The sequence below is a fragment of the Manis pentadactyla genome, chromosome 9 (genome assembly GCF_030020395.1).
Source record: "Manis pentadactyla isolate mManPen7 chromosome 9, mManPen7.hap1, whole genome shotgun sequence".
Lineage (NCBI taxonomy): Eukaryota > Metazoa > Chordata > Mammalia > Pholidota > Manidae > Manis > Manis pentadactyla.
In genome coordinates, this window is record NC_080027.1 from 10,688,283 (window position 1) to 10,715,929 (window position 27,647).

A 27,647-nucleotide genomic window follows, 5' to 3' on the forward strand; every position below is an offset into this window, starting at 1 on the left:
CACATCTCGTGCATCCTTTGATCAATTGATGGGTTTAGGTAGCTTCCTATTGTGAATATTGGCTTTTATGAATAACCCGACGTCTCTGACCCATTTTGTGTGGACGTGTCTTCTCTCTCTCGGGCATATACCCAGGAGTGAGTTGCGGGGTCCACCACGTTTAACGTTTGAGGACTGACTGACTGTTTTCCAAAGTGCCTCAGGGCTGCCTATTTGCGGGGGCCCTGTTTGTGTTACCAATCTGAGGCCTCCGAAACCAGTTTGTTCATGCGCTTCCGACCGCCCTCCTGCGGCGGATCTCCCCACGGCGGCCCTTGCACTGGGCGGGGCCCGGGAAGCACCCCATGGGACAGCTCAAAACAGGACGTACTGGAGCCTTACAGAGCCAGTGGTCCGAGTCACAAGGCTTTGGTATGTGGGTTTGGACTGGCCTCTCCAGGTGTCACTCTGTTTATCTCACTTCCAGCGTCCTCCCATTCTCGGCGGTCTCGGCCCGCTGGGGGGTTTCTTGGATGTGGGTGTTTCTCTCAAACTGCGCAGGGAGCCCTCCTCCGGAGGCAGGGCGGGCCCACCGCCACCTCCCTGGGGCGTAGAAGCCAGGAGGGGTGCACTGTCTCGGGGCCCAGCGAGCTGGACGCGCCCAGGCGGGGAGGGGCGAGGTATTTGCCGGGAGCAGGGCCTCAGGGTGGGGCCAGGCATGGCCCTAGGAGGGGTGGGATTTGAGGGTGCGCGACCCTCCTTCTCCTCGGAGGACCACGTGTTAATACCTCCGAGCTGTCGCCACGTGCCCAACTCTTTACAGAGGCTGTGGTGATCTCAAGCCCCTTAGGTTCTGATCATCTTGGTTTAGAGACCGGAAAACTGAGGAAGAGTTGCTGATCCCGCACCCAATTCTGATTCCCCATCTGGAGCCTGGAGGCTGTCCTCTGAACTCCTTCTGCAGCGAGCCCTCCAGCTGCAGCTCTGTAATTGTGGCACAATATCTGAGTCTCACCTTCATCCAGTCCCTGTCTTAACCACCACCCTTCGCCCTGGCTGCAGCCCTGCTCACCCCTCGTACACACGTGGCCGGGTTGAGTCCGCCTCAGGACTTGGGGAATGCAGGAGGGGAAGGGTGAGGGCAGCTCAGAAAGCTAGGTGGCAAGTGAAGGGAGTTACCAGAGCAGCTTTGAGGACGTGGTTCAGCGCTGTGGGGAACTTGCTGGACTGCCCCAGGGGGCAGGACTTGCAGGTCCCCCACCTGGGGAAGGGTGCAGAGGCCCTGACCTTCCTTGCCACCGAGATGCCCACCAAAAGCCCCAGGGTGGGGAGCCAGGTAGGGTGGCCAATTCTAGCCTAACTGAGGTGCCTTGCCAGTGGTTTCAGCCCAGGCAAGTTCACTGTGGATTCAATGTGACCAAAGAAAATGACAGTAAAACGTTCTTGGGGTGAAAGGGTTATACCCAACTTTATTTCCACAGTGGCAGGTCAAATTTCACTAAAATCCCGTTCACTCAGAATGAGTCTGCAGGCAACAAGCCAGTCTCTGCCTCTGGGACCCTCTGCCCACACAGTCATCCTGCACAGCCGTCCTCTGGGCCTCTGCCCTTGGCACTGCCACCACTCCAGACTCTGATCTGCCCTCCTGCAGCCTTGCAGCTGTACCACCATATCGCACAGACCACTGGGCAGAACTCTTTATATAGAGTCAATAGCAATATATTGCCCACACATGTGTAGTGAGTTAGCCAACCAGGGCCAGGTGAGAATCCTGGCCAAAAGAACTTTCATTTTATCCACACTCCACCCCTCCAGGATTCTCTCCTCTCAATCTATGTGCCCTCAATCCTCTGCAATGGTCCCTGTGCGAGAAAGCTGGAGCATTGCCACCAAATTCCATAACAACAGAGGCTATGACAATATACAAATAACAAAAATTACAACAAATTATAATAACCCTCAAACCTGAGGAGATCCATTGCATCCTAGCTGTATTCAAACCAGTTCTAACAAATTATAATAACCCTCAAGCATGAGGAGATCCGTTGCCACCAAGTGGTCATCCGGGTTGTATTCAAACCAGTTCTACTTAAATGAGTTAACCAAAAGGACCGTGGGTGGGCCTCACAGTACCCACCTTCTCCAGCCTCTCCAGTAAAAACTCTTGCAGACACACAGGCCGATCTTGTTGCTTTATCTCTGCCCTCTGCTTCATCCTCAGCAGCCGGAACCACTGCTCCGGTCTCAGTTGCCACAGCTCTACTCATTCAATTTCTCTCTGTCTGCTCCTGCCTTTTCAAACCAACCCACATCTGGGTCCTAGTGGCCTTCACGGGGCCCTTTAAATTCCTCCTTCGAGAATCAGACCGTATTTCCTTTCCTGCTTGAGCCTGAGGATAGAAGCAGAGCATGGAGTGCTCCACAACCTGAGGAGGGGGCTGCACCCCTCCTGGAGGAGCCCGCAGTTGCTGAGTCATGTGGGATTAATATATAAATCAAGTCTAGAAATCAAATGTACAATCACATATGACTTGATTATTTTTCCTGTAATTTCTGATGCATGATCAAGAACAGATCAAGACCAAAACAGTTTCTGTGACGTGATTGCCCTTGCTATTGTTTCAATACCAAGTAAAACGTCGCACTTCAGAAGACTGGAGACTGCTGAGAATTAAGTTTAGAGTTAGTTAATGACTGTGTATTAAGCCCCCCCCACATAATTCTATTGTTGTTAACATGTATTTGCTCAATAAATACGAAGGGTGCCCTCTCAGCACCACTCTTGCGCTGTTACGCCCCAAGTCCCCTGGCTGGTCCTTTCAGATCTTCGACATCTCATTGTGTCTCCTCCTTTACCTGCGGGTCAGAAGCAGGGAGGGACCGACAGAGTTCTTCTGGCTCTCCACCAGCTTTCAGCCAGGTGGGGTCTCAACCGAGGAGGGGCCGATGCCTCCAACACCGGCAGGGCCTGCACCCCCACCTGTTCGTCAAGCCTCTGCTCCTCCATTTCTGGGGCTGACGGCTCTACTACCTTCTTCTCCTACCCCAGGGCACCTGGCAGCCTGCGTGGTGCTCCTTCTTGTGCTGCTTCCTCGTGGGCCACAGCACTTGGTAGGGATGTCTTTTCAGTCAGCTGTCTCTCGCAGTGGACCCCAGGCCTCCACCCTTCACAGTACCACATGTCCACAGGGGACACTCGAATGTCTCCCGGATATTAGACAAGAAATTGAATTACCTCCTTCTTTAGTAGAATGTTGACTCTAGGTATGGTTCTTCATTATGTTAAATGGGAGCTAAGCGAATATCATTCTTCCCTTAGAGTCCAGATTTCAAGCCTATTGCATTGCTAGAAAACCCTTCTGAATTTCAGTAGATGCATAATAAACGCATCATTAGCTCTTTTCTTCTCTTTATATTCCTTCTGAAACAATCCTAACCTCCTCAGGAGCAGCTTGATGCCACAGCCAAAATGGGGAAGTCACTTCGTTTCTGAGGGCAGAGATCAGAGGCCATCAGTAGTTTCCCATCCGTCACCCGTTCCAGCTCCCAGCTTCCTCCTGACTTGCCTTCTCCAAAGTCTAGTGAATTTTCATCTAGTTCTTTGAATGTGTGCATGCACATGTGAGTCAGTGTGTGTGTGTGTGTGTGTGTGTGTGCACGCATGTATCAGTGTTTATGTATGCATGTGACAGTGTTGAGAAAAATCAACTCTTGAATTATTCTTCCAAAGCTGTTTTTTTAATGCCTTTTAACATCCCAAAGAAAAAATTTTGAGTCATTTAGAATTGGTGTTCTATGCTCATTCATTCCTTGAGATGATAAACCCAGAACTCCCTTTTTTTGTGATTGGCATAGGGACAGTGGTTACAGGAATATAGGAGAGTAAGTTCATGTTTTTAAAACCTTGTGTCTGCAGGATGTAAGGCAATGGCAATAGGGATGAAAGAGAGGACAGTGGTGGTGTGGCCCAACCAAACTGCCCCTGAGCTGTCCAGCCTGCTGCCTACCTCGCTGTCTTCCTTGAGTCATCACCCTGGTTCCCCAACCTCCAAATGCAGGAAAATGAAGCCAAGATATTTTTGAGTCTCAACCCTATGCTCAGCAATATGTTTTGTACTTTCCTGTATGTGTCCTCATTTTATCCTCAGAGCAATCCGCCGAGGTAGGGAGTAGCATTCTCATTTTTTAGTGATGAAGGAGCACAGACCGAAAGAGGTTGGATACCTTATCCAAAGCTCCACAGCTAAAACATGAAAGAGGTGGAGTTCAAACCCTGCCCCCGGGGCCTGCTGACCTCGCCGTCCATTCCCTACGTATAGGTAAGGGCGCCTCACGAGGGAACGCGCTGACACCACACGGGGCGGATGCGGTCAGAGCAGAGACACTAGAGGCCGCGGCGGCAGCAGCAACATGTTTGGGAATCGGAAATCTGAAAAGTAAATTGTGACTAGTTTAGCCGATTGGGGAAAGCAGAGAAGCAATCAGACTTACATCACCGAAGCTGCAAAAGGAATCAGTGACGCTAGTCACCTATGGAGGTGAGTATGGGGCTAAAAACAGAATGTTTGGTTGAAAGTCCACTTGACCCGATACCTCTCCTCTGAGAGCAAGTGTGTGACTTCCCTGCCTGAACCAGCACAGGTCTGAGAATTTATACCGTAAAAAGCACCAAATATAGAGTCTCTGGTCAGGGGGACCCCAGAAGTCAAGGGTGTCATCCTGAAATAGGAAGATTAAGTGAAAGTTTAGTCTCCCACTGAATGTCAAGACTCCCAGCCGGTCCTCCCATGGAACCCTGGTTAATCTTCTGGTAATCCTTGAACCAGATAGCTCAGAACTCAGGCAGCCAGGCTGGAACCCTCCAGACAAGAGATTGTCCAGAAAGATATGGACAAAAGGAAAAAACAAAAGAATACAGATGGGAGTTCCCAAGTAACAGCCCAGCCAGGTCACCACAGCAGACATCACTGACCCGACCCCCCCCCCCATATGGCCTGGGCAGCCCTGCTTCAGTGAACTGCTGCTGACGTCTAACTGCCAGTATTTGGGTCTCTTTTGCCTGATATTCTCTCCAAAGCCAGGGAAGGCTGCTCTGTGGGGGTTCCTAGCAGGCCAGAAGTGCTGGGGAATTAATGCCCTCTTCCCTGGGAGCAGCTGTCAGCCGCTGACTGTGAGGATTTACGTCCACAAACACACAGTTTCCTTGCCCTTGCACACATTAACTCTGACGTGTGTGTTTTGCACCATTTCCCCAAAATCTCTATGCGGAGCTAAGCCTTAGACATGCTCAGTCACTCAGTCACAGTCAGCATCGTGACCGCCTTCTCTTCCCTGACTCCCTTCCCCGCTCCCCTCCGTGTGTTTCCACTGAGTAACTCCAAGTGCATACATGTCTAAGGGTCTCTTTTGGGGGACACAAACTAAGAGGAAAAATAGGTTTTCTACCAAGGATCAAGAGCTAGAATGTCATCCGCTGGAGGAAAGAACACAGTGAAGCAATGACTTCAAATTTCAGAGGGAAAAATTTTCCAATATACGACTCTGTAACCAACTAAACAATGAGTTACATGTGAGAACGGGATACATACATTTTCAGACATGCAAGATCTCGAAGCGTTTGCTTCCCATGCCCCTTTTCTCAGGAAACTTTTAGAAGAGGTTTCCTGCTCCACCAGGACAAGGAAATAAAGAAAGATGTCTTGGTATGTATGAAGCAGGAGACCCAACACAGGAGAGGAGGGAGCGATCTCCCAGGAAGGCTGTGAGGGGCGTGCAGACGCCCACAGCTGCTCAGCAGGGCGGGAGGGGAGCCGGTCCCACTGGAGCAGGTGAGAGACTGAGAGAAGGGATGTCGTTCAGAGTATGTGACAGGCTACTGAGTGTGTCTGAGCAAACTGGGGAATATTTGGGGGTTATAGAGTAATGAACGGTAAGCACATGCAAACAACACACAAAAAGACATTTATTAGGTCAAGGGGAATGGAGAGGTTATGCAGCAAGTCACGCCTGTGCAGTCATAACAAGTGAACAGTGACTATCCACCCAACCCAAGTGAGCTATATTGGACCAATGGGATGAGACAAGAGCTGGTGAGGCTGGGGGAGGGGGTTTCTACAACAAGGCCTATAGAACTGTTTGGACCTTTAAACAGTGTGCATGAATAACTTTCATAAAAATAAATAAAACTATGAAATTAATAACAGCTTAAGTAAAATAAAGACCGGGACCTCTAAACAGGAATGGAGGTGAAAATAGGGATCAGCGACCTGTTGTTTTTTGTGAAAGTCTCAAAAAATAATGAGATTTTTTTGTTTTTGCTTCTTCCTGAACATTTGTGATTGAAGTAGGACATACACACCCAAAGGGCACATATCATAAATATACTACTTGATTTTTTTCGCAGTGTGAACACAGTTTGCAACTACCACTCAGATCAGGGGACAGTTACAGTATATTCTTATCAGACAGCCCCATGGACCCCCATCCAATCACTGTCCCCAAGGGGGAGACCCTCCTGACTGACATCATAGATTAACATCCACTATTTTGTATTTTATATAAATAAGAGTCACACAGTCTGTCATCCTTCGTGTCTGACTTCCTTCATTCAGTGTCATGTCAGTGAGACTCACCCATGGTGTGTGTGCGGTTGCAGAGTCGTGGTCCACCCAGTTTCATTCCGTGATACCCCGTAGCGAGAATACGCCACGGTTTACCTGTTCTCCTGCTAATGGCATCCGTACGGTTTCCGGTCTGGAGCCACTACAGTGCTTCTACTGGTGCTGCTATAAACATTTCAGTGAATGCGTTGCTAGACATTATGTATGTATTTCTGTGGGATATATATACCTCAGAATGGAATTGCTTGGTCATAGGATACATGTATGTTCAGTTTGGATATTGCCAGTTCCAGACAATTTTCCAAAGTGATTTACCAATTTGCATTCCCACCAACGGTGTAAAAGAGTTCCAGTTGCTCCACATCCTGGCCAACTCTTGCTGTTGGTGATGTTTTTCATATTAGTCATTCTGGGGCCATGTAGTGGTATTGCATTGTGGTTTTAGTAAGCATCTCTCTGATGACTAATGAAACTGAGTACTTTTTCATAGATGTATTGGCCACTTGAATGTCATCCTTCATGAAGTGTCTCTCCAAGTTTTTTGCTCATTTTTTGTTGTGTTTTCTGCCTTCTGTTGACAAGTAGAAATTCTTCATTATCTTCTTATTGGTCTTTTGTTGCGTATATGTATTGGGAATATTTTCTCTCATTCTGTGGGTTAACTATTTTATTTTTGAACTTACAAAATACAAAAATAAAAGCAAGACCCAAATATGCTCTCAATAAATACAAATATAAAGCCATACATATCTCAGTTAAAAAGAAAAGGATGCAAAAAGATTTACTATGCAAACACGCATTAAAGGAAAGCAGAGGGACTCTATTCACATCAGAAAAGCTGGACTTCACAGTAAGGAGTGTTAGCCGGGATGAGGAGGGCACAGCAATAAAGGAATCAATTCATGAACAAGACATGACAGCCCTAAGTGTTCATGCTGAACACAGCTTCAAAATACATACAATACAACTTATAGAACTAAAAGGCAAAAGATACATCCACGATTACAGTCGGATACTTTAATACTCCTGTCTCAGGAAAGGATACTACAAGTAGACAGGAAATCAGCAAAGATATAAAGACCTGAACACACTATCAATACATTTCACCTAACTGACTTTTATAGAACATTTCACTCAACAACGGAAGAGCAGCATTCTTTTCGAAAGTATACGGAAATTCATCAATATAGATCACATTCTGGGTTATAAAACAAGCCTCAACAAATTTAAAATAATTGAAAGCATGGAAGGTATGTTCTCTGACCACAGCTGAATTAAATTGGAAACCAATAACAGAATGATATCTGAAAAATCCCCCAAGTATTTGCAAATTAAACAACACACTTCTAAATAACCCATAGATCAAAGAGGAAGTCATAATGGAAATTGGAAAATGTTTTGAATTGAAATAAAATGAAATCACAACATTCCACAATTTACGGGACGCAGCCAAAGTGGTGCTTGGATGGAAACTTAAACATTAAACCAGAAATAAGAGAAGGTTCAAATCAGTAATCTAATCTTCTGCCTTAAGAAACCAGAAAAAGAAAAGCAAATTAAATCCAAAATGAGTATGGAAGGGAATAAAAAAAGAGGAGGAATCACACTGAGAAGAGCAATAAAGAAAAATAACCCAAATTGCTTTCTTTGAAAAGATCATTAAAATCAATAAGCCTCTAGACAGACACATCGAGAAAAACTAATTTAAAAATCTGTAGGGGCAGAAATCAGATCACTATTGGCCAGTAGTTTCACACGGGGGAGGGAGCTCACTGCAAAGGAGCAGGAGAGAGTATTGGGGGAAATGGAATGTTCTCTGACTTGATCGTGGCGATGTATCCTATTGTATACGGTTGTCAAAAACACACAAAACTGTGCACCTCAAAAGAATGCAGTTCACTGTGTGTAAATTATATCTCAATGAATCTGATGTTGAAGAAAATACCAGAGTGCATCTCAGCAATTTATGAAGGAGAATTTCATGACACTTTTTAGATGCCTGTGTGCTGTGTACTGTAGTGTAAACTGTGTTTCTCTGAATCCCGTATATTGTGGTTAAAAAAGAAAGAAAGCCGTTGTTCTAGAATATGCCAAGGTCTTTCCTGCCTTCAGACTTCCAACTAGCTGCTCCCTGGAATGCTGGGGTTGTTCATTCTCCCACTTCAAGTCACCTTAGGGAGACCTTTCCACACCACTCTTTCTAGTAACTGATCGTTACTAGATACACTATCTCTCTAACGCCCTGAGGGTAAAATTGTAACATTTCCAGAGTATCTCGCCTGGCTTTAGTGCATTTGCATATCCTCAGGGGTGGGGAGAAGTGCATCTCCATGTCAACGGGTAATTGCCTGGGCAACCGAGGGCGTGTCTGAACCTGAGAGTTTAAGGGGAGGCGCAGGTCGCTGGCCTGCTTGCTTCTGCCGGAGCAGCGGGGAGAGCAGGCCCTGGACTGCAGTTTGTAAGCAATAAACGGGTTTTTGACTTTATTTCTCCCTTTGACTGATTTCGGTTTTTAGAGGTATTTTTCCCCGGGATTTCCTCTCTCCGGACTTACACTCCCTCTCAAACTGTTTATTGCCTTCATACCACTTTCTACGATCTGTCATTTTGCTACTTCTGAAGCAATACATTGTGTCTGTGGCCTTGTCGATTACAATCAGACAACAGCTTTATCCTGATGCCCAGAGGCCCCCTGCAATCTGCCCTGCGGGAACTACTTCTTCCCCTGCCCCTGAACAATACGCAGAAGCAGAGCCTGTCTGCTCAATCTCTGGTATAGAAAGTCCTCCAAACTTCATTTTCAATTAAGTTTCTTGTATGTGGTACATATGCACAATGGAATATTACTCAGCCATAAGACAGAAACAAATCCTACCATTTGCAGCAACATGGATGGAGCTGGAGGGTATTGTGCTCAGTGAAATAAGCCAGGCGGAGAAAGACAAGTACCAAATGATTTCACTCATCTGTGGAGTGTAATAGCAAAGCAAAAGTGAAGGAACAAAACAGCAGCAGACTCACAGACTTCAAGGGACTAGCGTTTACCAAAGGGGAGGGGTGGGGGAGTGCGGGTGGGGAGGGAGGGAGAAGAGGAATGAGGGGTAATATGATTGGCACACATGCTGTGGGGGGGATCACAGGGAAGACAGTGTAGCACAGAGAAGGCAAATAGTGACTCTGTGGCATCTTACTACACTGATGGACAGTGACTGCAATGGGGTATGGGGGGGCTCAATAATATGGGGGAATGTAGTAACCACAGTTTTTCATGTGAAACCTTCATAAGAGTGTCTATCAATAATACCTTAATAAAAATAAAAAATAAAATAAATGAAAGGGACTTACATCAAGCCCCACAGCAACGTGGGATGATAACTAAGGGTCTGATACTCCTCAAGCGGCAGGTAACCAATCCTACCATTTGCAGCAACATGGATGGAGCTAGAGGGTATTATGCTCAGTGAAATAAGCCAGGTGGAGAGAGACAAGTATCAGATGATTTCACTCATCTTTGGAGTCTAAGAACAAAGCAAACACTGAAGGAACCAAACAGCAGCAGATTCACAGAACCCAAGAATGGGCTAACAGTTACCAAAGGGAAAGGGACTGGGGAGGATGGGTGGGAAGGGTGGTATAAGGGGAGAAATGCGCATTATGATCAGCACACATAATGTGGGGGGGCACAGGGAGGGCAGCACATCACAGAGAAGACAAGCAGTGAGTCCAGAGCATCTTACTACGCTGATGGACAGTGACTGTAAGGGTGTGTGTGTGGGGGACTTGGTGATGGGGAGAATCTAGTAACCACAGTGTTGCTCAAGTAAGTGTATATTAATCATACCAAAATTTTAAAAAAACAGTATGGGGATTTGGGTGCCGTAGAGATCGTGTTACGGGCTGAGACTTTCACAGCTGCTTTCCAGAGCATCCAGGTTGTAGCAGGTACGAATGGCATCATTCCGCTGGCAGCAAATGGGTTGGGCAGCCCGGCACCATGAGCAGGTTCTGCTGAAGTGGGAGCAATGGCAGCTGGGTCGGTGGTAGATCCATGTGCCGCAGGACAAGGACTCACAATGGGGCATCACTAGGGGGACGGCAGAATCACACCTCTGCGGAGAAGAGGAGAGAGAAAGTCACTGAGAGGCCACTGGAACTGGGGGCTGAAGGCTGTGGTTTCCCTCACTGCTGGGGTCGGCCAGCTTCCTTGTCTGCTCAAGCCCACCCTTGTCCTGCTGGCCCGAGTTCCACGGATTCACGCCCAGGTCTGCCTAGGGGCCCTGTGAGCGTGCTGACATCAGGCTTCCGAGAACCTGGCTGTCCTGCATCGAGCCTCCGAGCGCACTCTGCCCGTATCCTGTCCTCGGCACCTCTGTCTCTGGCCGGAAGTCCACTCTCACCTTCCTGTGTGCCTACTGCCTGGCCAGGCCCTCGGCCTCCCTGCTCAGGCCTCCTTGAGCGTCTCCTCTCCCCTGGGCACCTGGCTCTGCCCTACCCCACTCCAGGCCTCACAAAATCACCCTCCCCGAGAAGCAGCTCCTGGCAGCTGCCACCTTCAGCTCTGCTTCTCCTCTGCCCGGGCCTCCAGCCCCGGGGCCCAGCTGGCTTGCTAGACTCGTCACCACCAAGCCCCTCCCTTGCCAGCAGCCTGGCCTGCGTGCACGCAAAGCCTGTGACCCTGCCCTGCATGGGGCAGGCACTGTGGCAGAACGACCCCCAGCAAGGGGCTTCTATCTCTGGCAGGTTTTTTTGGGCTCCCTGGGGCCCCACACTGCCTGCAGGGAGAGCAGGACGGCTCCCAGCTGCCCCTTGACGCTTAGGAGGACTTAATGGATCTGTCAAAATAATGTAGAATCAGGGAGACGGTGGCAGAGCCTGACACACACCGCGGGGCTCTTTTTTCCTCAACACCTGCCAACTGGGAGCCCGTCCACCCGTCATCTCCGGGCCCTGCTGGACGGGGTTCTCCTCACTGCGTGGGGCCCTGGTTCTGGGGTGGGGGGTCCTTCAGGCCCCTCCTCCAGGCACCCGTCTCCCTTCCACAGTGGGTCCCAGGGACCCTGCACTCCTCTCCCTCACTCTGCTGAGGGGACGTCTGCAGGAGCAGCAGGTGACACTCGTATTTCCGGGGAGTGTTAATGGCAGGAAGAACTCGGCACAGAACTTCCCTGGCTTTTCCTGACCTGTGCAAGCTGTGCCATCCGGTGTGTTCTCCCCAATCCACCCGAGGGCCAAGGAAGCCCGAGCATGGCTGGAGTGGATGACAAGCCCTGCCAGCACCGCGGACAGGAACCTGTCGGGCAGCCACCCACATCCAGACGCCTGGGCCCGTGCCAAGGGGAGACCCGGGGGCGGGGACCAGCTGGGGGTGGGGAATATGGGCCCTCCCGCCTTTTCTCTGTCCCAGGCCTCTAGGGCCCGGATGGTGTCCTTCCTGTGGTGCCGGGTGATCAAAGCCCAGCACCCATAACCTCACCACCACAGAAGCCAGGCCTTCTGGGCCCGTGTCTGCGGGGCAGGAGCCGGCTGCCCCTGGCCGCCCGCGGCCCAGCCTGGGGTACCAGCACCTGCCTAGGGCCTTTCTCACCTCTGGTTCCCTTATCTTCTCTTTATCAGGATTCCTGCAGCACGGTACAACGACCGAGGGGCACTTCTGGGCCAGTGGCGCTGGGCTCTAGAAAGAGAAAACAGTGTCTGCTTCTGTGCGGGCAGCTCCTGGGGCGGGGACACTGTGGCTGTCGCGCTGCACCTCTCACTTCCTGGCCAGTCCACCAATGTTTGCCAGGAGAACTCAAGGACCAAGGGGTAGCACCCTGTCCCTTAGGAGAGAGCCATCCTAGTGCAAATCCGGCACACTCTTAGTGTGCAAATAAGGCTGCTCCCCAAAAGGGCGAGAAATTCTATCACCTCCCCTTCTTTCCCTGAGGCAGCCCTCCTTAGAGAAGCCTGGCCCTGGGACTCTGGGACTCAGAGGAGGGGACCAGGTCTGAGACCAAGCCCCTTTACCATAACCCACCTGCATCCTATGGAAGACCCTCCTACACACAGGCCTTTGGGAATGGAACAAAAGCCCCTTGTCTCAGAGGGAATCACAGCAGTTGCTGAAACAGGCCCCTGAGTTGCTAATTCAGTGACAGAGGCCCTTGGTCAGGCTCTGATGGGAGCACGAGAAGGGTGTCCTCTGTGTGACACTGTGAGACCCACATTATATAGGGGGCCCACTATGGCCCTGTCACCCTCTTCTGCCAGCTCTCTCTGCCCAGGTCATGAGGGTGGAGGGTGGGGGGAGACCGCCCTGGGCTGCGGGAGGCCTCACTGTGAAGGCCAGTGTGCCCGCAGGCTCTGACACCATCACAACCAAAGCAAACATGACCTACGTTGTGTGGTGCTGGTGGCAGCCTCTGGGAAATAGAAAGATGGAGTGATAAACACAGGGTTAGAAGGCTCTGGCTCAGCCGGGCACACAGGAGGGGGCCTGCTCTGCAGCAGAGGGACAGAGCAGGGCCTTGGGTGTCCACCTGAGTGCTCGCTGCGTGTGGGTCTGTGGCCGGCTGGCTCCACCTGCCTGAGCTGAGCCCACCCTTCCCTGTGGGTCCCCGGGGAGACATTCAGCCTAGGATGCCTGGTGCTGGTGCAGGCATCTAACGGGGGGTTTTCATCAGCACCCTGCATGTCTTATGAAGACACGAGATCCTCCCCTTCCCTTCCTGCTCCTCACCTCTTCCTCCCCACACCCTGAACCACCCTGTGCCCGGCCCTCAGGGAAGTCCACCGGCGCCCCGGCTTCCTGTCCTCAGACCCCCAGTTTGCAGACCTCAGGCCTGCTTGCGTCTTGCTGGGGCTGCGCTCCCACACCCCCGGGGTCCTTCCTCCCGCAGAGCTCCCACGCCTGCCCTTGGGAGCCCAGCTAGCCGGGCCTCTGCGCCCGGCCTCCCCGGGGCCCGCCTCTGCCCTCTGCTGTTGCCCTGGTTCGGCAGGACAATGGCCACATGCCATGAAGGTGACGTTTTCCCCCAGTACCCCAGGGACCAAGACCCATCGAGACACCAGACCTGGAGCTGCCATGGCAGGAATGGGGCCACTTCACTTCTGTCCCTGCCCAGCCTGGGGCCCAGCATGACCGGGCCCTGAGTGGTGACTGGGAAGGGGAGACAGGGCTCCAGAGATGGGCAGAGGCCATGTGTGTTTTTAAAGGCACAGCTGCCCCAGAGGAGAGGAATCGGGGGGCACCTGGCCCTCCCTTTGGGGCCATCGCTGCCCAGGCAGGGTCTGTGCTTTCCTCCAATCCACAGCAGAGGCCCCTCCCTGGCATTTGTCCCTTTGGGTCCTTCAGAAGCCCGAGTCAGGGCCTGGGGTCACTTCTCCTCAGGGGTAGGGCTGCTCACAGGTCCCCTCTCTGGGGCAAGCCTGAGGCACAAAGCCCCTCAGAGGCCAGGTTGTGTGCCCAGGAATGGGAGGGCGGCTCTGAGCCTCCATGTGCGCAGGTGATGACCTCGGAACTGACAGGAACCTTCCCACTGGCGGAATCCCGGGGCAGCCAGGAGTCCCGATACTTTGGGGGCTGGCTGGGGGGGGCCTGGGCCACAGGGATGAAGTCAGGGGTCACTCACACTTTTACTGCGCCATTGCCAGATACAGCAGCACAGCACCAGGAGAAAGGGCAGCGTCAGGAGGGGCACAGCCCAGTAGAGAGAGTGTAAACTGAGGAACACCCCTTTGGGAGGCCCTCCATTTGGCTGAGTATCCAGTTTGTCTTCTGGTCCCCCATCTGGAAGTGCTCTTTTTTGGGCAGGCGGTGGTGTGGTGTCCAGTAGGGTAGGTGGGGTTCCCTCCTGAGGAAAGCACACGTGTTAAGTCCTCGTGCACCTGGGCAGCTTCCCGTGGTGCCCATCACTTGGCATCCCACCCCACACGTCCGAATCCACCTTTCCCCCTTACACTCAGATTGCCCCACTCTGAGAGGGCACAGAGGGACTAGGAGCCTGGGGCTGGACCCTGACGGCCCCTGAAGCGCCCTGGGCCACAGACCCTGCTCAGAGCCTCTGCCCCAGAGCCCCATCAGGGAGTGCGGCATCCTCCGTGCTGGGCCACAGGCAGCACCCACTGCATGCCCGGGCTGACAGCACAGGGGCCTGGGGAGGAGCCCACCAGTGAAGGCACACAGGGGGGGCAGGAGGGGCTGCTGGGGCCAGGATGAAGGGGGACTGCAGCATCAGGGCAGCACCCTGGGTCTATCTCCCCAGAGGCTCGCCCTCCCTGCCCCCTTCCCAGAGCTGCTCAGCCCCTCTGAGCTGCACTTCCACATCCGTAGGAGCGAGTGAGGGGACACCTGTGAGGTTTAGGGTTCCTAGCCCGTCCTGGTACAGGGCAGGCCCGTGAGGAATGAGGGCACCTGTCCTGTTCTTACTCATAGTCACAGAGAAGCCCACTGCATCTGTGCAGCCAGGGGCTGCAAGGCCTCAACCGCTCAACCAAGTGAGATGCTTCAGGGAGGTGGGAGAGGGACAGGGCGAGAGGGACTCCGTGCCCAGGAGGCGGGGACGAGGAGAGGGGAGGCCAGGCCAGGGCTGGGGGGGAAGCCACTGTGCTGGGAGTAGGCACCGGTTGGCTCCTGAGTTCTTTTCCCAATGTGCCTGTTGAAGGGCGCTTGTCGCCGGGTGGGACCCCGATGGGCAAGTGGGTCAGTTCCGTCTGCTGCCGTGAGCAGACATCCAGGGATAAGTATAAACAGACAAGCCCAGGAGTGTCAGTGCTGTCGGAAGCCAGGCGTGGGGGCAGGGGCGGTACCCGCAGCGGGGCCGGAGCACCAGTACCGTGGAAATTCACCTCGACTATGCAGGGCCACAGGGGGTCCCAGCCTCCAGGGCTCCTGGGTCTGGGACCCCAGTTTTGAGGGCCTGGACTCTGGCTCCCTGCACACAGCCTCCGGCCTCCACCCCCCACCTGAGCCAGACCCAGAGGGAGCTCTGAACTGCCCACCAGGAGACCCAGGCCAGGGAGGCGGCAAGGTGGAGGTCAGGGCGCCACTCTCAGCACTGTCCCGGAGTCCGCTTGGAGCTCCAAGTGCTGGGGGCCATGTGCCTTCAGGGACCCTGGGCTTGCAACAGGGCAGAGGAGCTGCACGGCCGCAGACACTTTCACAGGGGTGCCCCCAGGGCACTTCTGAGGCCTGAGCGGGGGCACCGCTCCCCAGGGAAGGGCTCAGGGGCTGCAGGGGCTGTGAGGGGCTGCCCAGGTGCCCAGCTGCCCAAGCGACGTGCTGGGCCTGCCCCGGACACTGTTCCTGCCTTTCGCTCCCCAGTGTGTCTCCCTGTCCAGGGAATGGACTGAGTGCAGTCCCAGGGGGCGGCAGCAGTCTCACCCTGGGCGTCACGCAGCTCCTCCTGCTGACATCTAAATCCGTCTCGATGAAGGTGAGGCCATTATCCAGGCTGACATCGATGAAGACGGCCCTAAAGGACAGAAAGGGCAGACGGTGACCCGCAGCCCAGATGGCACCGTGCGTGCGCTTGGCTCAACCTGCAGCCCGACCGTGCTCCTCGTTGTAATGGCTCTGATCAGTGGGCACTCAGGACCCCGAGTAGGGGGCAGCACGGGGCAGGAGGACCCACCCCAGGTGAGATGAGGCTACCTGGGCAATGAAGGCTTAGCAGCCCATGAGGAGCCCTGCAGGGCCCAGATGCCCTCGTGGCCACGGGCGAAGTGGCCAGGCGGGCTGTGTGGTGTCACCTCCCAAACTCTTTTCTATGGCAGAGGATGCTGGCTTGGCCCTGACAGGTGCCTGGGCCACAGGTACCATCCCTGGGGCCCGGCACCTCCTGCATCCTGCCCTCCTTGACAGAGCCTGGGTGACAGGGGATCACAGCCCCTCGGGGGACCACCCGCACAGGTGGGTGCAGAGGAAGCCCTGAGCCCTCCCAGAACAGGTGTGAGCAGCTCCGCCAGTGGTCACGCCATAGTGCCAAGAAGTGACCACGTTCCCTGAGCTTTACACTTACCAGTCCAGATTACTCATCTTCAGTCCTGGGCAGGTAATGGAGGTATCTTCCACCGATACAGCCTTCATTCCTGGAAGAAAGTAACACGCAAATAATGTCAATGGACGTGTCCCCACATCCCCGACTCCCCTCCTGTGGCCCTTGGCAAGCAGAGCTCGCCCTTTGGCGGATGTCGGCTTCTGTTCTCAGCCTGCCTCAGAGCACCTGCCTCGCACCAAGTGCCGTGCTGCTGACCCGACTGTCAGATCAGCCGCGACCTTCTGAACATTATTACCCCTTCGTTGGAGCTCAGAATGAAAACTCAATGCTAAGTATGCACAGGGGAAAGGATTGGTGTCTGGGTGGGGAACGGTTAGGATTAAATGGGCAAAAATCCCCAAAGAGGTGCAAACTGACTTTCCCGTTGGATGTGCACAGTCCAGAGAGGAGGAGGATGGGACGGCAGCCCAGCCTGCAGAGGGGCCTGGACAGGCACAAGTGACTGGAAAGGGGTTTTCAAACCAGTATTACACGCATGGGATGAATTCCCATTTATTAGTGTCCTCCTCTCTAATTTCTCTTAAGAGTGTCTTTCACTTCCTTGGGTAGGTTCATTTCTAGGTATTTTATTCTTTTTGATGCAATTGTGAATGGAATTGTTTTCCTGATTTCTCTTTCTGCTAGTTCATCATTAGTGTATAGGAAAGCAACAGATTTCTGTGTACTGATTTTGTATCCTGCGACTTGGCTGAATTCAGATATGAGTTCTAGTAGCTTTGGAGTGGAGTCTTTCGGGTTTTTTTATGGCATCATCTTTCAATCTCAAGTGAACACACCATCTTGGCAGACCTGGCAGAGACTCAGAGCCCTGGGGCTGCCTCGACTTCCCTCCCACAGACTCATGGACTGGAGTCCTTGCCTCCCAAGGGAAGGGAGAGCCCAGGAAAGGGCGGGGGTGCAGCTCTGATGGCACACCCCACCCCACACCCCACCAGGGCTGCAGGAGAGGCTGCTCCCGGGGGTGTGACGGTGCTGGGGATCGATTCAGTCCTGGGCACGAGCGGCAGGTGCCCAGGCGCCCAGCCAGTGACCCCTTCCACCGTCCGTGCTGCTTGTTTTTGGGGTGTGCACAGTGAATGGCCATCACGGGCCCTGAGGCCTGGTTTGCTGGGGAACAGCTGTCACCGGGGGACAGGAGGGGCTGCTTACGGATGGTTTCCTTCCCAGTGCGAAACTGACAGACAACGTCATCCTTGCGGACGCCCTGAAAACCTTTTCCAATAACCTTGACGATCTCTTTCCCTGCAAGAGTAATATCCAAATGTCTGTGTGGGGCAGCGGGCGGAATTTTCCTCAGATCACAGCTATGGCAGGCGGCCCCCGCAGCAGAATTCCCATGACCCCTTGGGGCGTGCGGCTGTAGCTGAACCCACATCGGGGCAGCCCCCTGGCCAAATCTTCTCCTTTCGGTCGTTGACGGCGTAGTCCCGGGAGCCCGGGCTGGGCGCAGCCGTAGGTGCCCCTCCCCACTTCCCATGACCCACGAAGTCCATCCATTAAAGGCCCCCAGCCTAGTTCCCCCCATAGGCGCAAACCCAGCCACGGGTTTCTGCTCTGAAATCCCAAGGTGCTCCCTAATGGGCGCAGGCAGGGACCAGGCAACCCTGATATTATACACATTCACACCACACACGGTGCGCTCATACACACCACACAGACTGGAACTACATACAACACTCCCACCACACACATGGTACATCACAATTCACACACACACACACACCCCTGTGTTTACAACAGCGACCCCAGTTATTACCTCTAGTGCAGAGAGAGGAGAAATCCACAGACGTGATCTCTACACAAGACCTGACTATGAGCTGCAATAGAGAGAGAGAGTGGCAGGGTCACGGGCGTGAACGGCGGGGGCATGGCGTGCAGCCCCCTCCATCCCCCCTCACTCACGGGGTCGATGATGTCTTCCAGTCCGCTGTATCCAGTGTCCACTGCAAGCGCATGACCCACTGTGCGAGCAATTTCCAGAAGCTGAAAGGGAGAGGAGACAGCCTGGGCCCAGAGCCAGGGGTGATGACCCAGAGGTCCCCATCCCAGGACACAGACACCGAGGGCTACACCCTGGCACCCACCAGCGGCCCACGCTCAGGGGAGGGAAAGCTCTTCCACCCTCACCTCTGCTGTGTGGGTCGCACACAACACCTGTTACTCATTCTGAACGGCCACCTTGCACATCTATCATCTCCCTGGGCCCAGCCTAAGCGGAGAGGCCCCCCTGACTCCCCAGGCACTTCCTGGTGGGTGGAGGCCCATCCTCTGGGCGACCCTGAGAGCGCCGTCTTTGAAGCTTCCCCCAGCGAGGCTCCCAAGGGACCCCTCGGTACCTGCTCAGAATTACCTGGTATTTCTGGTAATCTTGTACACCTACTAAATACAGAGTTGCCCCCAACTGCCTGGATTTTTCAGCCTGAGAAAGAGGAAGTGTTGGGTAAAATAAATTTGGTGCAAATATGTGGCCCCAAAGGCTGGTAACAATGGGCCTGACTCACTTCAACTTTTGTCTCCGCAAAGGATTCTGGCAGCAGTGGTCCACCTGTCAGCGCGATGATGAGGCTGGGGACCCTCTCTCCTGCGGGAGAGGCAGGGCGTGACTGGGTCAGTGAGAGCAACGGCCACAGGCTTCCAGGACCCGAGCACTGCTCCCCACGCCTCACCCTCCTGGGGAGAGGCCACCCCGACCTGAGCACCTGCCACCCACATGCCTGGAAGGCTTTGCAGCTCATCATGCAACAAGGAGGGCCTCCAGCCCAGGACCCACTTTGCAGATGAGGAGACTGAGCCCAGCTTAGGGTTCTTCCTACAGAACTGTCACTTCTACCACATGGCACAACCTTTGCCCTGAAACGCAACTCCAGCAATTTCACAGGACGAGCATCAGCCTTCCAGGTGAGCAAAAGCAGGAGTGGGCACCCCTACTGTGCCCGACTCCCGCCCAACCACGCAGGCCTGTTCCAGCTCTGGGCCTCACCCACAGCTCTCCCGTGGGCACCTGCACACCCAGGCTCAGGGCTCGAGTAAGAGGCAGGTGAGCAGTAGAGCCCCTCCCCAGCTCAATGCCTTTCCCTGGGCCACACAGCTTCCCTAGACCCTACAGCCAAGGTGAGGATGCTTCTGGGACAGGCACAGTCGCTCACACTGCGGGAGACACAGAGCAGGAGCCTCAGCCCGAGGGCGGGAGCTGGAGGGAGAAGGAGTCAGGGCGGAGCGCGTGCTCAGCAGGGGGAAGCGCGGGCTCCCTCCTCACCCTGAGGCCCCGCCGCTCCAGGACCCTCTGGGTCTCCCCCTCTCTCCTTCATGCAGCCCGGCTCCAGGGCCAGCGCCTCCCACTTCCTAGGAACCATGGCGACGTCCGCGTGACCCCTGGCTGTGCTGCGGGTCATCACGGGGTGGCTTTCAGCCTCACCCCTCAGAGCAGGAGGCTGCCGCTCAGGGAGGGCGAGCAGCTGGTCCCGGCGTCGGCGCCAGCACGCGGCCTGGGAAGGGCTGCACCGGCCTCAGGGAGGCCCAGGCCTGGCTCTTGCCCGGGACTCCATCGCCAAGAAGGAGGAAGCAGCTCCCTTACCTGCAGCGCGTGTCCTTTCGATCTGCTCATTCGCCTGCAACAAAATGAAGGAACAGGTGGGGGGGGGACAGTGAGACGACCCGGTGATGACCCTCTGAGAACCTCATAAAGCAGAGGCACATCTCAGAAATCTAGGTTCCGCACCTTTTTCAATCCATGCTGCATATTTATGGTTCCTGAAGGTATTACATGGAACAGATCGACAAGGGCAGTGTTTATTTTATTTCTGAAAAAAAAAAAATCAGAGCAGGTGGGAGATGGAATGAGGGGCTGCCTCTTACAACCAGCCCCGGGCTGTCCTTGTCCGTCTGCCCCTGCAGCCCTGCCGGGCGGGTGAGGGTCCCGTCAAGCAGCCCTGGCCCGGCCCTCTGTCCCGTGCCCTTGGCATTGGCTGGCCTGGTTCCCACCGTCCCAGTCCCGTACCCGGTGAGCGGGGTGGGGAGGGGATGCGTCTGTCTCGCCCCATGGGTGGGGCCTGGGCTCTCTGCGCTCAGCTCTGTGTAAGCCGCGCAGAACTGGGGGCCTCACCAGGCACACACCCTGACTGCCCCCGGTGAGTATGGGGACATCCCAAGTGTGATTCCGTCACAGTGAGGCTGGCAGCACGACCGCCCCCGGGGGCCCTGGGGAGGGCGCTCTGTTCTCCAGCCGTAAGGCAGAGCTTGGGACGGTCACCGTGCTCACCACTGGCCCCTCCTGTCCACGGGCCCTGGGCCCCTCCAGTGCAGGGTCCTCGGGCTGCCTGCTGCTCCTCCCTCTCACAGCCATTTTCCTCCCTGAGAATCTTAACCTCCCTGCTACTCAGAAGCTCCATCCCCTCCCACCTCCCGCCTAGACCCTCCTGGGATGCAGGCCCACGGGGCCCTCCTCCAGCGCCCCGCCCCAGCCTGGTGTTCAGGACCCACTCCTGGGCTCCCCTCACCAGACTCGGGGGGAACACGCTCCCCTCCACTGAAGCACCACACTTGGGTGATACCATCCCTTCCTCCCTGGTTCTGACTGTCCCCTCTTTCCCCAGCGGCCCGGGGCAGAGAGTGACACACAACCGCAGGTGCCGGGCTGTGTCCCTAGAGGCCCCCACATCTGCTCCACCTGATCTGGGAATCTTCGCAGTCGGCCTGCTCTAGGGAAAGGGTAGAGCACGGAGGGAAGGACCCGGGTCGGGTGGAGGGCTGGGCTCGGAGGGGAGGAGCCTGCCTACCAGCACAGGGTCCGCCCAGGGCCAGTGCAGAGGCGGCAGTGGTGCCCGGGGGGCCAGGGCTGAAGGTCGGGGTGGGCAGTGAGGGGAGGGCCCAGGACACCGTGCCTGCACCCCCGTGGGCTCCTCGGTGCGGGCTCAGGGGCCCCCTCTGCTCCCTGACCTTCCCTGTGGCCTGATCGCTGGGTCTGCTTTAGGGGATCAATGAAACACTTACCTGTCTGAGGTCAGCTGCATATTGACGTGGCCGTCCGTCGAGTACGTAATGAATGACATGCGCTGTTCAGGGCTTGGGAGGAAACATGGGCTTGTGAGCGACTATACACCCAGGCTGAAAGTGATGCTGATGTGCAACAGGCAGGGGGTGCCCCCCAAGTTCCCTGCTCTGCGTTCTGTCTCTTAGTGTGGAGCCCATTTCCTGGACTCCACAAGTTCTCCTCACTTTAGTGAAGGATCATGAGGCCCGGAAGGCGCGCAGCCCTCTTGTCAGAGTGCGGCAGAGCACCCTGTGGACCCAAAGCCCGGAAGTCTGTTTCTCTCTCTGCCTCTCTCTCTCACACACGCACACAGGGCTGCTGCGAGCACAAGGAGACAGGCAGCTACCTGCTCTTCACGAGGGCCTCCCGCGCTGGCCGCCCCCCTCCCCTCCTGACAGATTCTCTGTACTTTCCCTTCTCCTCCTCCCTGGACGATCTTCCCCACCTCCCTCCCCCTCGCCTCAAAGAAATGACGCTCCCTCCTCAGCCATTCATATTTCCTGATCTGTGAGGTCCTCCAGGGAAGACTGTGCCCCTGAAAACAAGGCCTGACCCCCAGGAAGGAGCCACGCAGGGCTGCAGAGATCTTAGGAAACAAGTGTGATCTGTCCTGCTCTCCTGTTCAGAACACTGCCCTGAGCTTTGCGACCTGAGGCAGGCCCGGGTCCACTGCATCTAAACAGCAATGGACTCAGAGAGGAAAACGCCCTGCAACACAGAGCTGAAAAGCCGTACTTTTTAAATCCGTTCACCAAATTCCTCACAAAGCTCTGTGTGAACATCCAGTTGTGTACACCTTGTGATCTGAAAAAGAAAGAAGACATGAGTCAGAGACGGAGGTGCGTGTATCATGTGAGCATAGTTGCTGCCTTCCCTGCCTTCCACAGGCCCTTAGCAGGCTCCTCCGTGAGAGCCCCCAGCTCCTGAAATAGCTGAAGCCACCCCAGCTCCGGGAGAGAAATCACTGGGTTTCCCTCGTGGTGACTTCATTCAATGTGAGTGGCAGCCATTGACCGAGCCGCCCTGTGTGGGAGGGGACGGGGGACTTCTCGGATGAGGGGCTTTGGTGGCAAACACGGGTGGTTGATCCTGCTACCTGGGAATGTTAGGAAATGAGGAGGGATGCATTGGTCGGTAAAGCCTCCAGAGATTCCGACATGCTGGCTCTCCTGGGCCCCGTTTCCCCCTGGGCATCGCCATTCCCAGCCCTCTGCTCCTCCTCCAGCCCTTGAACACGGGGCTGGGTCATGGCTCCCGGCTCTTCCTCCCACCATTCCCTCTGCCTCCACGGCTACATCTCAAACCGTCAGCGAATAGTGAGGAAACTGAGGACAGACGCCCCCGGACATCGGGATTCCCCGTGAGGACACACCTGCAGGCCCTTTACCGACATGATTTCTGAGTCCAGAACAACCCTGGGATCCTACCAGGATTCCCACTTTTCCGATGGGAAAACAGGACTCCACCGGTCATAGAATGTGACACAATCCCAGTGGCTCGCATGGATGTGAGCCCAGACCTGGCTGCAAACCCCACCCTCCACCCATCGCACTTGGCAGGTCAGGGTGACCCTGAGTCAGACAACTGCTGGGTCGCAGAGCGGCAGGCTTGGTCAACCTGCGTAAATAGGGATTTTCTCTCAGACCCTCACTGAAGGGCAAGACAACTCCACTCCTGTCTAGTGATCGTAACACTTTCCATTTCCCTCCCATTCCTCTCTCCCGTTATCCCCTTGAATGGAAAGGACACTCCAAAGACAGTTTATAAGAAACTAGAGTCTCCCACCCACCTATCTACTCTGGGATAGTTGTTAATTTACGATAATGTTGAAGGGAACCCTTGATTCTATAACGCAAGAATGTGAGAGCTCACAGGCAACCACAGGGACCTACGTTCCCCAGCAAGCAGGCAGTAGGGAACATGGCAGACACGTGGGCTTCTGGCACTCAGGGCTCCCGCCATGATCCAGTGCCCCCCTCCTAAATGAGAACGGAGAGACGGCATCAATAGGCAGCTCCGCCATTAAACCTCGAGGCCAAAACATCCTGGTGATACAACTATTCAGGGAGAATGGAGGACAGAGCAGAATCATATAAGGGAGCTGAGATGTCACAAAGCTAAATTCTCTTCTTCCACAGTAAGGAGATCACAGAGAATATGTAACCTCAAGCATTGAGAAACAGCATAAAGTATAAACATGTTTTAGTGTATAAACACGTTATTAGATACATGGTCACAATGTCAAAAAAATAAAATCTGGAATACTTGCAAATGGCTGTGTCTGAAGAGTAGGATCAGAAGTGGGGTGGTTGGGGCAAGAGCCTCAAGGTTTGTGTGTGTGTGTGTGTGTGTGTGTGTGTACATTTGTAATAGTGTTCTATCTTAAATTTATGTTCAAGGATTTCCTTGATAAATTTAAAAATGAACTTACAGACAAACTAGTGGCATGAAGTGTGAAAAAGATAGACTTGGAAGCTCTAAGCCTTAGTTTCCACAAAGAAACACTGACCAAACAGAGGCTTAAACTGGAAACAGTATACTTCCATGGAAAACAAAGGTAGACAGAAACTGAGGGAAAAAGAAACAATGGAAATATAAGACAACCAGAAAGCAAACAATAAGATGATAGAGCAAGTCCTTACACATCAAGAATCACTCTAAATGTGTGTGGCACTGGGTGGCTGAGTATATAATAAAACCCAAATATATGCTGCTTACAAAAGACTCATTCAGCTCTAAAGATATATGTCGGTTAAAAGTGAAGTGATAGAAGAAGAAATTCTATGCAAGTGGAAATCAGAAGAAATCAGCCATAGTTATATCAGATAAAATAGGCTTTAAGCCAAAAATGGTAATAAGAGCCAGAGAAACTGGATTCTGGGAAAATGGTGGAGTAGACAGAGCCTGAAGTCACCTTCTCCACCAGATCTACACTTACACACAGAGTATTTCATCCTGAAGAAGAGTGGAGACTGAAGTGACCACCACCTTCTACACAGAGAGGGACAGAAAGATCACACATACACGGAACCCCAAAGCAGCAGAAGACACAGAGACTCAGGAACTCCAGGAACCCCAATCCCAGCACAGCAATTTCCCTGCCTGCCGATTAAGGGACATGCAGGTCAGAGATCTGGGCCATGTGGTTGGAGGGACTGAGTCCTCTAGAAACCACATGGTGGCCTTCAATCCTTTTCAAGAGAAAAGTCCCAGGGAACAAATGCCTGGGGCATTCTTTCTGCCCCAGGGAGTCCACAGAGAGTCTGTTCCTTGAATGTGACCGGACAGTCCCTGCTTCCGTCTCTCAGAGCCTGGGGCCCCATACTGACCCCAGGGACAGCACTGTTCTATGGCACCGACTAGAGCAGGTGGGCCACTCACGAGTCTAGGACGAAGTACACGTCGTAAGTGCTCCAGCAGGATTCCCCATCTGCTGGGCTCTCCTGGAGCCTGGAGCTGGGGTGGTGACCTTGGTCCTGGGTGGGGTAGCGGTGGAGGGTGCTCCTGGTGGTCCGGAGCGGAGACGGCGGCAGCAGCAGCAGGAAGACGACGAGCATGGGGCCCAGCATCCTGGGGCCGCTGTTCTTGCCTCGGCCCAGTCCCCGGGGGCCCAGGCGGGTCCCGTAAACTGCAGGCCTCCTCAAGCTAACACCTCCTCTGCTTCCTCGCGTGCTCAGGGTCCTCGGCGCTCCCAACCTCAGCTCTACTCACACTTCAATCAGTATACCTTGCACCTGCAAGCAGCCACCTGATACCTGCCCTGTGGGTCCAAGTAGCAAGTGGTTGGCTGTGGGGTGATGGCCCTGCTACTTATGCACCTTCACCCCATTCTGCTGACATAGGTCCATTATGATGGACAATAGGTTGCCCTGGTGACCTTGTGAACTGCAGCTCTGCCCAGTGTTCTCCCTGTGGGCAACCCCAGGCAGGAGTTTGAAGGGGTAGTAAGATGAGGCCTCCATTTGTCCCTTATCCCAAACCCTCCCAGGGAGTCTTTACAGTTTCAAGGAAACCCGGCCCTTTGGTAAACTGACAGAGGGCAGCTGAGGGGCCTACACACAGACATCACTGAGTGTGGGGAGGTGGAGACAGGAGGGCTCTAAGTTTATTTGTGGGGACACTGGGCTCACCCAAGGGATAGAAGGATCTAGAAGAAGGCTGTGAAAGCAGGCCAGTGTCCTTTGTGAATGAGGGACATTCCAGTTATCTGCTCTGTTTATTGAACCATTGCAGACCTAGGGACATAAAGCAGAAAAATTTCATATGCGCACAGCTCCTGTGGATTAGAAATCCAGAGATGTCTGAGCGGGCACAGGTTGACTTTCCTCCATGGAAAACCCACTTGCTCTTTCATGTAAATTTTGGAATCATATCGTAAACTCTCCACTCACCTAAACCTGTCTTAGTATTTTAGCAAAATAAAGTTCCATATGTAGATACATTTGGAGGGATTTGGATCTGCTATCTGGACTACTCCCCCCAGTGAACATCAGGCACCCGGCCTACTCCCCTCCTTAGGGGCAAAACCAGCCATGGGTTTCTGATCTGAAATGCCCAGGTGCCCCCTACTGGGTGCAGGCGGGGGCACACAGAGGGGGACGCAGCTCTGAGGGCACAGCCTGCCCCAATCCCAGCGTGGGCTGCAGTGAAGGCTACTCCCAGGTGCGCGGTGGTGCTGGGGACGGATTAGTTCCTGGGTGTCACTGGCAGGTGTCCAGGCTGGGCTCACCGTGGGGAGGCGGCCTGATGCGGGACGGTTGTCACTGGAGGAAAGGAGGGCCTACTTACCCGGGATTTCTTGTTACCAAATCTGAATTGACAAATAACTTCCTCCGTGTTGTCTACATCTTGAAAGCCTTTTCCGATAACCTTCAATTTCTCGTTAACTGCAAGAGTAACATCCATATGTCTGTGCGAGGAAGGGCTGAAGTGTTTTCCTCAGATCACAACTATGTGTGTGAGAGATAGACACACACACACACGCACACACACACGGTAAGTGTATCTGTGCGTGTGTGTGTGAGAGACACACACACACACATTTAACGCATTGTTAAATGAATGAGATTAATACATTTCCAAAGTCTAATGAGCCATGCACCAGCCCAAAACTTCCGGATCAAAAAGCCAGTGTTGGGACGGCTACGTACTAAAAGTTGCTGCTGCTGGGAGGCGGCGAGGTCTGCGTGGGAGCAGGCAGTCGGGTCCCCGGGAAGGGCGGCGTCTGAGGCCGGAGGCAGGGGCGGCCGGCGGCGCAGGGATCCGGCTGTGTCAGGCGGCGGAGGTGCCGTCCCGGCGGCGGGGTCAGGCGTGCGAACTGGGGGTCCGCGCGGGGCGGCGGGAGGCGGCCGCAGCGCTGAGACGGGCGCACGGAGTCGTCGGTTGCGGGCCGCCACCGCCCTCCTACGACGCTGCGCTCCCACCACCCGCTCCCGCCGCCCCCCGCCCCGTGGCCGCCCCCGGCTTCCCACGCCCCCCGCCGCCGCCCGCAGCCGCCCCGCGCTGCCCCCATACGGGCGGCGGAGCAGGGCCCCGGCCCCCGGACGCCGTCGGGGAGGAGCCGCCCCCACGGACGCTGGTCCTCAGCGTTGCCTGGACGCTCCTGAGGCTGCCTGCCAGGAGCTGCTGCTGCGCGGACCTGGCGCCCTCTTTCCCAGGCGGCCGCAGACGGCTGAGGGCGGAGGGCGGTGGCGAAGGAGGCGGGGAGTGCTGGTGAGCGCCGTTGGCGTTGGTGTGTGGGGAGGGCGGCGTCGGTTAGCCGCCGCAAAGCCGTATCTGTTGCTTAGCAACACCGCCTCTGGCCCTAACAGCTGCCCGGTTCAGATGCCCTCCCCTCCCCTGGTCTCACGCCTGCCCGGCCTCCCACGTTCCCTCGAAACCGCTCTCACTACGCCCCCTGTATTTTCCTCTATGTCAGATCAAAGGACTGATTCTCAACTGATGTGATGTAGTAGGTGGGGGCAGGAGGCCTGGTTCTGATCGATC

At 54.4% G+C, this 27,647-nt stretch overlaps 1 protein-coding gene across 5 annotated transcripts; it reads right to left on the reverse strand.

Moving 5' to 3' along the window:
* Positions 1-10,411: 10,411 nt before the first annotated feature.
* Positions 10,412-26,884, reverse strand: LOC118911371 (anthrax toxin receptor-like). Of its 5 annotated transcripts, XM_057506778.1 has the most exons (16): positions 26,451-26,630; positions 25,044-25,897; positions 22,398-22,466; positions 21,623-21,694; positions 20,352-20,433; positions 20,208-20,241; positions 19,135-19,214; positions 18,984-19,052; positions 18,536-18,616; positions 18,390-18,450; positions 17,783-17,875; positions 16,595-16,664; positions 15,958-16,048; positions 14,207-14,428; positions 12,184-12,270; positions 10,412-10,708 (listed from the first exon to the last, which is right to left on the reverse strand). In XM_057506778.1, exons 2-16 carry the CDS (start codon positions 25,229-25,231, stop codon positions 10,490-10,492), a joined length of 1,518 nt encoding a protein of 505 aa, XP_057362761.1. In that variant the 5' UTR covers positions 25,232-25,897; positions 26,451-26,630; the 3' UTR covers positions 10,412-10,489. The 5 variants fall into 5 exon arrangements, with proteins under 5 accessions (XP_057362761.1, XP_057362760.1, XP_057362759.1 ...); XM_057506777.1 differs by lacking the exons at positions 10,412-10,708; positions 12,184-12,270 and adding an exon at positions 26,813-26,884 and having other exon boundaries at positions 14,387-16,048; positions 26,451-26,548; XM_057506776.1 differs by lacking the exons at positions 10,412-10,708; positions 12,184-12,270 and having other exon boundaries at positions 14,387-16,048; positions 26,451-26,650.
* Positions 26,885-27,647: the final 763 nt, after the last annotated feature.

Bases quoted from the DNA above. Each gene is read 5' to 3' on its own strand.
- LOC118911371 (XM_057506777.1), bottom strand. From the start codon at position 25,231: ATGCTGGGCCCCATGCTCGTCGTCTTCCTGCTGCTGCTGCCGCCGTCT. The intron at 19,053-19,134 runs GTGAGTCAGGCC...CCTCTTTCTCAG, and splicing joins TTGCGGAGACAAAAGTTGAA to GCTGAAAAATCCAGGCAGTT. The intron at 16,665-17,782 runs GTAAGCAGCCCC...ACTTTCTTCCAG, and splicing joins CACTGGGAAGGAAACCATCC to GAATGAAGGCTGTATCGGTG.